General features: G+C 43.5%; 1 protein-coding gene across 1 annotated transcript; it reads right to left on the bottom strand.

Annotated features, from left to right (window-relative positions):
* Positions 1-4042: 4042 nt before the first annotated feature.
* Positions 4043-4817, bottom strand: LOC109207863. The gene is made up of 2 exons (XM_019370863.1): positions 4393-4817; positions 4043-4304 (listed from the first exon to the last, which is right to left on the bottom strand). Exons 1-2 carry the CDS (start codon positions 4815-4817, stop codon positions 4043-4045), a joined length of 687 nt encoding a protein of 228 aa, XP_019226408.1.
* Between the last annotated feature and the right edge of the window lie 5690 nt (positions 4818-10507).

Here is a 10507-nt window from a genome sequence, read left to right as displayed (position 1 = left end):
AGCATCCTCAACATCAATGATACTAGAGTCAACAAAATTTATATCCCCAATGTCCTTGGCTGACTCTAGTCTCACATCTTCAACATCGACATCCTCAAATTGTAGTTGGTTAGGTTGTTGATGTTCTACTCTGAACTCCTCAAGTAGCACCTCAAATTCACGCTCTTCTTGGCTCCTATCCCCAAAATTGGCTTGCTGAGCATTAAAAGCTTCAACCACTTGACTCACTTGAGCCTCCAAGTTGCGAATAGTTGCCTCTTGCCTTTTTATCTGCAATCGTTTCTCATTATTTTGTTCCAGAAGGCACTTTAGCATATCCTTGATCTGCTTCAGGTCCGCATCCCCAGGTTCTTTATTCCTATTAACTTCATAAGAAAAGGTAGAACCATTATAGTAAGGGGTTGGGGAAAAGATAAGAAATATAAGCACAACCATGAAAGTGATAATTTTTACCACCACAAACATTACACACATTCCACAAATAAGATTGAGTTGGTGCACATAACTCGCTCTCGGAAATATTTTGATAATTTTTATACGGGTGGTTTCCTTCACAATATGTATGAGGATCAATAGTAGAACTATCTACGTCTAAATTCCCTTAATTCTAAGATGTCATTGTTTCTCAAATCCCCGGCAACGGCGTCAAAATTGGATCACACCCAACTCTAGTCCTAAAAAGGATAAGCGGTCACTGCAAATATAATACGGTCTAAAAGTCCGGAGTCGAATCCTACAGAGAACTAAGGCTTAGCTATATCTGTTTAATATCACTAAGAAGTCAAGTTCGAACAATTTTCTAAATTATAAAGATTGAGATTTATATTTCTAACTAATTAACTAGCAAATACTACAAAGCACTAAAATTATCAACTAACGAGACAAAGGGTTGGAGACTAAAATTAAGGTGGTCTAGAGTTATGATTTCCCCAATTGTCGGAATCCTTCTAGCTATGTTCCCTAAAATTTTGCCAATGTATTCTCTACTGATCGCGAGCACTTTAGGTGTCGTAATTCTCTCTCGAGCAACTACAACAATTTACTAGACATATTCTCTCGAACTACGCTGGTTGGCTTCATCTAACCGCTCACTATGACCACGTCAAGGCTTTGTTATTTCTAAACCTACCTTTAAACCCAATGTATTGATTTCTCACATACGTTAGGAGTGACGTTGTTCAACAACTACCTAAATATGTACTCTCTCGAGCAACATATAATAAATAGGCACAGTCAATCGATGTCCATTCAATCAACAACAATAAACACGTAGTTGAACAAGTAGAGAAATCCAACGGCTCAATTATATAAAAATATAACAAGATTTATCCTACAAAAGGTTCCATCAAAACCCTAGATAACAAATTCGATATTCATAATAGTATGTAAAACTACAATACTAAAAGTCATAACCAACAATGAAAAAAAATAGGAAGAGGAAGGAAAAACTCGTAGAAGGATTCCCCGCCTTGCTCCTATTGTGTCTCTGCCTCCTTAGGTCGAATATGTGTTAAAAGTATGTCCAACCTCCTCAAAATACTATTTTTCGATGTATATATACCAATTAGGGTCGGGCCAAAACAATTATACCTTCTCCTACGCGAAAAAGGACAAGTTTCCAGGCCTGGACGTCCGCGGTCGCGGTCCGGGCACGGTATTTGGCAAGTCTACTATTTCGAGCCTTTTTCACCCTGTTCCGTTTGCAATTTGGACAAACATAAAACATGAAAGTTGTAGACCTTTGAGTTAGCTTTTCAACCACATATAGTGGAGCCCAAATGGAGTTCTTAGCAAAAAGTTATGTGTATTTTACTAGACGGTGTGTAATATGCCTACTCGATTCTTCATTTCGTTGCTCTATCACCCGTTGATCCCGGAATACGATCCCGGATTAATTCCTTGGGATTTTACTCAGACTTCAAAGCTCCAAATCACTTGAATTCATTCTATAACATCTACATAGCTCGGAATCACTCATACAAGGCATAAAATACACACTTAGTGTAAAACACTAGCGATTAAAGCGCAAACTCAACTAAAGTGCAATAAATTAGAGTATAATAATCGATTAAAATACGTAATTATAGTCTATCATCACTTTAACACATTACACACTGAGTATTTATTTCAATTCCCTATTTGGCTATCCTGTCAGTAGTAAGCAACCTGCCCTGTAGTTGCAGCCATAGTATAAATCTTGCTTTAGGTCGAGCTGAATTTTCAAAAATCATGTGTTTTCATGGGACTCTTGCTTTCTCACCAATCAGTTGTATGTATATTTTTCTTGTGATACTCTTCCCTTCTTGAAATTACATTGTATACCTTCCAATATTGATCTAGTTTCCATGATCTTTCAAACCATCCAGCATGCTTGCTGAGGTATTGTCATAGATTCAATTGCTTGGCCTTTGATATAATAAGCATGTATCCATTTAATACACAACTTTTCTTCTTTGTGTGCTAGATCCCAATAGTTCTTTTCTATAGCTGCTTTGTTCCATAACTGTAAGTTAGTCAAGTTAAGACCACCATTACTTTTTGGAGCACAAACTCTCTCCCAAGACATCAGGGATTTTTTGGTTATGGTATTGGAGCCTGACCAAATGTAACTTCTACAATATGCATCAATAGTTTTTAGAACCTTAGCAGGCAGTACAAAAATCTGAGCCCAGTAGGCTTGCACTCCAAATAGAACCGTTTGCACAAGTTGTACTCTACCTGCATAGGACAACTTCTTTGCAATCCATGATGATATCCTTGCTACTATCCTCTCTATAAGTGGTTGCGACTGTACTAGGGAAAGTTTCTTGGCCGACAGAGGAACCCCAAGGTATTTAAATAGTAGCTCACCTTCAGACAAACCCAATGCTTGTTGGATTCTTTCACTATCTTCTCTACTCACTCCACCAAAATATATTGAGCTTTTCCCTAATTTTGCTTTAAGGCCCGAGGCTTCTGAAAACTGGTTAAAGCACTGCTGAAGAGAAACCACAGATGAGATGTCACCTCTGGCAAAGAGTAACATATCATCAGCAAAACACAAATGTGTGATTGCTAGTTTTGAGCATCTTGGATGATAGTGATAGCATGCCTCCTTTGTCATTCCTTTTAAGCTCCTACTCAGGTACTCCATTGCAATAACAAAGATGAAAGGAGACATATAGTCTCCTTGTCTGAGTCCTTTAGCTGCATTGAAAGGCTCTGATGTTTCCCCAATAATCAAAATAGTGTAGCTAACTGTTTGCATGCATTCTAGGATCCATGTGATGAACTGTGTAGGAAATCCTAGTTCTACCATGATCTGCTCCAAAAATATCCACTCCACTGAATCATAAGCCTTTTACAAATCTATCTTTATAATGCATATTGGAGATACATGCTTTCTTGTGTAAGCCTTCACCAATTCATGTGATATGATGATGTTATCTCTAATCTTTCTCCCAAGGATAAAGCCTGCTTGTGATTCACTAATAATGAAAGCAATGACCTTTTGTATTCTTGCAGCTATGACTTTAGAAATCAATTTGTACAGAACTGTGCAACATGCTATTGGTCTGAATTCTTTAACTGTTGTTGGTTTATCATTCTTTGGCAGCAGAGTTATGGCTGTACAATTGATGGCTCTGTACATCTTACCATTGTTGAAGAACTCCTTTACTGCTTCTATCACTTTCTTCTTAATGACGGCTCATGATTTTTTGAAGAAAGTGGCATTGTATCCATCAATTCCTGGAGCTTTGTTTTCACCAATGGACTCAAGTCCTCTTTATATTTCTTCCTCAGTGACTGGTGCAATTAGATTTAGTTTCTATTGTTGAGTTAATGTTGGACCTTGCTTCATGTTGACTTTATTGATAGTTGGTGGGCTCTTAGCTGAGGCTCCCATCAATGATTTGTAGAACTTCACAATCTCCTTCTGAATTTCTTTTGGATCAGTAAGTTTCACTCCTTCTAAGGAGGTGATCTCCTTGATGTGCTTTTTCTGGCTTCTTTCCTTGACCACAACAGAAAAATATTTAGTGTTTGAATCCCCTAACTGAATTCATTTGACCCTTGACTTCTGCTTCATGATGCTCTCTTCAATCATAGACCATTTCTCCAAATTAAGCAAATTAGATCTTTCCTGTTCCATAAGATTTTTAGACCATTGAGAATTCAGTTGCTTTTGGATTGCCACTAAGTCATTTCTTGCTTTATCTACTCTATGTGTGATGGTCTTAAACTCCTCATTATTTAACTGCTTGAACAATGGTTTAAGGGCCTTCAGTTTCAACCATATATTTCTCATCTTCCAAGTAGTGAGCCTTCGTTGCCATACTTCTCCAACAATTGCCAGAAAGTTGTTATGCTCAGCCTAGGAATTGAAGAATCGAAATGGGACTTTGATATTACCTTGGTATGAGAGTGAACAGCGTTGGGGCATGATCTGAGATTAGAAGAACATCATACTCCATTATTATGTGGCCCCATTCCATCATCCAATCATGATTGCCAAAAGCCCTGTCAAGTCTACTACAGATTCTGTCATTACTTTGTTGCTTGTTAGTACATGTATAGTATTCCCCTGTCCATTTAACTTCATTAAGCAGCAAGTCATGTATACATTCAGTGAAGTCTTTGATCTCTACATACTGAACTTGATTTCCAAACAGTCTATCCTGTGGGTATAGCACTGCATTAAAGTCTCCAACAATTAGCCATGGCATATTGATTCCTTGAGCCAATTCCTTTAGTGTTTCCCATATATTCTTTCTTTGTTCACATGTGTTATACCCATAAATGACAGTTATAACACATGGCTTATCAGTTGCTCTCATATTAACTTGACAGTGTAATAATTGGGCCTCTTCTCTCAACTTATCCACTGTGTATAGATTACTATCCCATAATAACCAAATCATACCATTAGTAGCACTTAGGTAGTTATTCTGAAATCCCCAGGTTGGAGTCACATCTGTTGCTACATATGAGCTTTATGCTCTTTCACCTTAGTTCAGTAAGCCCTGCTAAGGTAATGTGTTTGGTCTTTAGGTATTTCCTCAATTCCTTCTGTTTATACTTCTTATTTACTCCCTTTACATTCCAAAACAGCCAATTCATTTATTAATAATTGATCCCACCTCCTTTATCAGGAGGTGCTTATTGTGATCCGTCATAGCCTCTATTCAACACTTCAAAGCCATTCTTTGTTGACACTGAACATAGGATAGGAAAATCCTGCAATTTGAGTTCCGGCACATTGCTTATTGCTTTCCCTTTGTTAGGCGTAATAGTCTCATTTCCTGCACTGGGTGTTATCATGTTGCTGGATTGCTGCTCCTGCATCATTATAGTTCCCTGCATTTGCTCAACATCTTTTGTATGCTTGTCAATTGTTTCTTTGATTCTGCCCTCTTGTTCTGCAATCTGTTCTGTCCCTTTGTTGTTGTCATTTTGCTGCTCTGTTACTTGTTCTTTTGTTACCCATATCTGAATGGTTTTCTTAGGTCCTCCTTGCTTGATTGGTTGTTCTTCATTTCTTCTTTGCTCCTTTGGGCAAACATGGCCAATTACTTGGCATTTGTCACAGAACAGTGGTTTCCAATCATATGTCACAGCTTGTTGAAAGACTCTACCATTAGGATCCATCACTTCTATTTCATCTGGCAGGGGTTTTGTCACATTGACTTCTACAAGCATTCGGGCAAAGGAAACACGCATTTGTTTAACAGTGCACTCATCTGCATACATAGGTATCCCAACAGCACTTGCTATCCTACTCAGAGAATTATTTCCCCAGCAATTCATTGGTAACTTTGGGAATTTTACCCACAATGGTATTTCAGTTGGGAACTCCTTATCAAAATCGAAATCTGTAGTCCAAGGCTTCAAAATGATAGGTCGATTATTGATAGTATAAGGGCCAGTGCTATGTGATTTATGAACAGAGTATGACATGTTTCCCTTATTGTTTCTATATCGGACGGGACCGAATTGGGACTCGATCTCAATATCCCAACGAGCAAGGTAAGTCCAACCCACGAGAAACCCAGACACGACTAACAACGAAGCCAAACACGGCTGCCAAATCTGAAACCGCCATTCGAGCACGGGGCGAAACAAGCGACCCTACAGCGTCTTTCCCCCTTTTACCGACTTACCAGGCCAAGGTAATAGGCAATTTTGTTTGGGTTTAACTTATCACACTCTCTTTTTGGTCTAGAGCAGGAACACGAGCATTCTCATAGGTACGCAAACAAGGAACGAACGCCGCCAAACACACCAGGAAAATCTTCCGTACCATACCACTTCGCAAGCAATGAGCAAACAAAGCCCTCTAAGCCGTACCGTACTACAAATGATAGAAACGGCTCAGAACAGGTCGTTGTTAAGAAATAATCTCCGTAGCCGGGGTCTGAGCGATGAGCCCATGAAACGCACAGTAATCTCAAATGAAAGCAAAGCTAAACGAACCGGGACTCCTCCCGACGCACGGTACTCTCCAATAAAAGCAAAATTAAACAAACCGGGACTCACCCCGACACACGCATAAACAATACGGCGACGAGTAATGTTCTCCAATAAATATAAACAATGGGTTACAATTTCGATCTCGCTCGAATTAACACCCTTGCGGCCATTGGCCATCGCCAAACAAAAGGAAAGTTCGACCTCGCTCGAACTTGCAATGGGTTACAATTTTGACCTCGCTCGAATTAACACCCTTGCGGCCATCGGCCATCGCCAAACAAAAGAAAAGTTCGAGCTCGCTCGAACTTACAACGGGTTACAATTTTTACCTCGCTCTAATTAACACCCTTGCGGCCATCGGCCATCGCCAAACGAAAGGAAAGTTCGACCTCGCTCGAATTTACAACAGGTTACAATTTTTACCTCGCTCGAATTAACACTTTTGCGGCCATCGGCCATCGCCAAACGAAAGGAAAGTTCGACCTCGCTCGAATTTACAACGGGTTATAATTTCGACCTCGCTCGAATTAACACCCTTGCGGCCATCGACCATCGCCAAATGAAAGGAAAGTTTGACCTCGTTCGAATTTACAGCAGGTTACAGTTTCGACCTTTCTCGAATTAACGCCCTTATGGCCGTCGACCATCGCCAAGTGGGAGTAAAAATTCGCCCACCCGAATCAACAAATCAAAGTTTGACCCTGTCGAACTCATAACGGGTCATAATTCGATGTCACGCGAGCTCGCCCCCGGCCATCGCTGAACTCGCCACGAAAATTTAACTTCGCCCAAGTTGGCGACTCTAAGTTCGACATCACTCGAATACACAAGTCAAACTGACTTCGCCCGATTGGCAACTCTAAGTTCGACATCGCTCGAATACACAAGTCAAACTGACTTCGCCCTAGTTAGCAACTCTAAATTCGACCTCGCTCGAATATACAAGTCAAACTGACTCACCCAAGTTGGCAAGTCTAAATTCGAATCATTCGAACTCACATAACGAGATCCAACCTCGCTTGGATCAAGCAAAGTAGATCCGCCCTCATTCGAATTCCCATTTAAAATATCAGGGGCTCATCACGGAGAAATCCGAAGATCTCCTCCCCAAGAAAGAAAAAAACAAAAAGAAATGGGAGAGAAGGAGAAAGAAGGTCAAAAGATACACAAACAAAGGCGAAGCAACTATTTTATTCAAATGTACATGCGCAACAGCCGCGCTTCACAAAAGGCCAAAACATGCCCTCAAGAAAAATATGAAAAAAAAACAAAAAAAAACTAACTAAGTACAAGAAGCTGCAACAAAGCTTCACTCGGCGTCATCTCCACCGTCGTCCTCCCCAGCACCATCATCATCAGAAGGAAGCCCATCCTCAATATCAATGCCCTCACCAGCCTCTGGTGTTGCAGGGTCGTAACCGCAGGAAATACGAGCCTCGCGTGCCTTCACTCGAGTATCTTCAAAGGCGGCCTCAGGAACACTCCCCGCCTCCCACAAACCCTTGTATATATCTCGTTGGGCCTCGGCATGGACCCATAGCTCATACAAGCGGCGGGGGACCGCAACAGAGGTAGATTCGGCCTGGGCCATTAGTTGCGCCTTCTCGGCCTCGAGAGCCACGACCTGCTCTCCTAGGCTCGAAGCCTCCTGGTCAATTTCACTAATACGCTCCTCGAGCCGCGCCTCCCTCAGCGTGGCCGTCGCCTTCTCAGACTCCTACTCAGATTTGAGGACGCGGATAATATCCTCGAGCGTCGCCGCTCTCGCCAAAGCCGACACCCAAGCATCCTCGGCACTTTCCATCTCGGCCACTTTCTTTTCCGGCTCGGCCAACTTCCCCATCCATTCTGCGCTCAAAGCTTCGACTCTGGTCGCATTTTGTTCAAGTTCGGCTTGTAAAGATAACACCTTCGCCTGAAGGTCCTCGCACTCCACGGAAACCCCTTTGCGCACCTCGAGCTCCTCGTCTTTGGTATGGAGCACCTCCTCGAGCTCACTGCATCTGCGGATAGACCGCATCAGCTCCTGATCTCTTTTCTCCAACTCCTCCTTGATGGACTGGGTAGTAGCACCCGCTCGGAGCTGCTCGTGCATCTCACGACATCTGTTGCGATACCGTCGATACTTCTCGGCCATTTTCAGAAAAATCTCAGCCCGCGTCTCCGCCCTACGAGCACTCTCGACCTCCAGCTTGTAAGTCTAAAAAGAAGAGGGAACAAAGAGTCAGTATAAAAACAAAGTCCATAAAGCGAAGAAAGCAAAAGGGAACTCACCCTTAAGGCCATCGCTGCCACACCGCATAATAACTCAGAATCATTGACCTCCGAAGAGATTCGCTCTCGGCGGCGGAGCATAGAAGATCGAACTGTGGCACCAAAGCGAGCGTGTCTTGCAATAGGTTGAGGTCCGACGGAATTTCGAGTATTCGAGAAGGGCCTTCCGCCCTTACCATAGTTCGGGTAAAACCCTCCTCAAACATTCTCATGTCCTCTGGGTCAATGTCGGATTCGGATTCATAATCCTCAACCATGACGCCTTTCCTTGGCCGAAGAATGGGTGTGGTTCGACCGAGATGATGATGGCCTGCTCGAAACAACAACAGAACCCTCGGAGCTCCATCCCTCCGTCATAATAGTCTCCTAAACGCTCGCAACAGGCATCGCCTGCGCATCCAGGATGGCACCACCGCCGGTCTCGGGGGCCGTTGACGAAAGGTTGCCCCTCGAGGGTGTTACGGCTAAAGAAGCCCCTTCCAACACTACCCTTCGCCTCTTCGAGGGGGCCTCTCCACTACCAACGCGGGAAGGTTCCCCTATTGAACGGACTGCGGGAATCGTAGTCCGATTGAGGAGTAACCTCCAAGAGTACGGCCTTGGCCGCGGGCGCGGTCCGACGGGGCCGGATTCTCTACGCCTCGCCCGCAGTAGCTCTTGGTGCGAGTCGGGTAGAGAGCACCGGTTGATGGAACACGAGCGGAGGAGCCCTTGTCCTTCTCGCTCCTCTCCGACCTATCAGTAAATAGGGATTTGATAACATAACGACAAGATAAAAAAACTATGAAGTAAAGAACAAAGCGGAACCACAACGAACCAACTCACCGGTAAGTGGCTTGCACCCTAACTTCTCATGGAAGGACGCCCACTCGCGAATCCCCACTGTGTGGGGGAGAATTGCGCTCACCCACTCACAGATATCAGCAACAAGCGGGGGAGGTAGTCTCTCGGCTACAAAGACAAAAACAAATCCTCAGCGAAGTCGTTTAGGGGGGGGGGGGGGACAAATGATATCCATCTTAAGAAAAATTGCACAAATTAAACAGAAATGAGAGCTTACGAGCAAAATTCCACGTCTAGGGAAACCCCGCCGGGTTCGATACAACATGCTCCGTTCGAGCGTAAAAGTAGTTTTCCCAGAAGCGGTGGTTGGTCTTGTCGTCCATCTTCACCACCAAGCTCATGGTTCCTCGATGGCGCATGTGAATATCGTGACCCAAAGAAAATGGGGGGCGAAGAGGTAGAGCATATGTACTAGAGAAATTCCTCGGCCGGCCAGCTCTGCGTACTTAATGAGCATGAGCTTATACGCATAGGGGGAGAGTTGAGTCGGGCACACCTCATAAAAACGGCAGAAATCAACCACCAAAGAAGGAAGGGGAAGTGTGTACCCAACGTCAAAGGGATACGCATAAAACGCGCAGTAGCCCGGGCGATATAAATGCACTATATCCTTACCCGCCGGCACCATTTTAATATGGTCGTGGATCCCCCATTTGGCTTTGAACGCGGTGATCGCCGCAGAATCCATCGTGGAAGGTGCGGGCTCCGGTTCATTTCTGGAAGGGCTGTTGAAATCGGTCCTCACCTTCCCCGGGCGGGGAACCACCTCATCCAGCGTCAAAAATCCCTCATCTTCCACCGCCTCCGCTCCCTCTTGAAGAAGGGATGCGTTAATCTCCGGCACTGGAGCACCTAAAGCGTTATCGGAGTAGGAAAGTGCTGGCCATTTGTTTTCCTTGGTCGAAAGAAGCAAAGATGATGGATGAGAAAGACGATGGTC

Source organism: Nicotiana attenuata, unplaced genomic scaffold (genome assembly GCF_001879085.1).
Source record: "Nicotiana attenuata strain UT unplaced genomic scaffold, NIATTr2, whole genome shotgun sequence".
NCBI classification, from domain to species: Eukaryota; Viridiplantae; Streptophyta; class Magnoliopsida; order Solanales; family Solanaceae; genus Nicotiana; species Nicotiana attenuata.
This window is presented reverse-complemented; position numbering and strand designations above follow the sequence as displayed.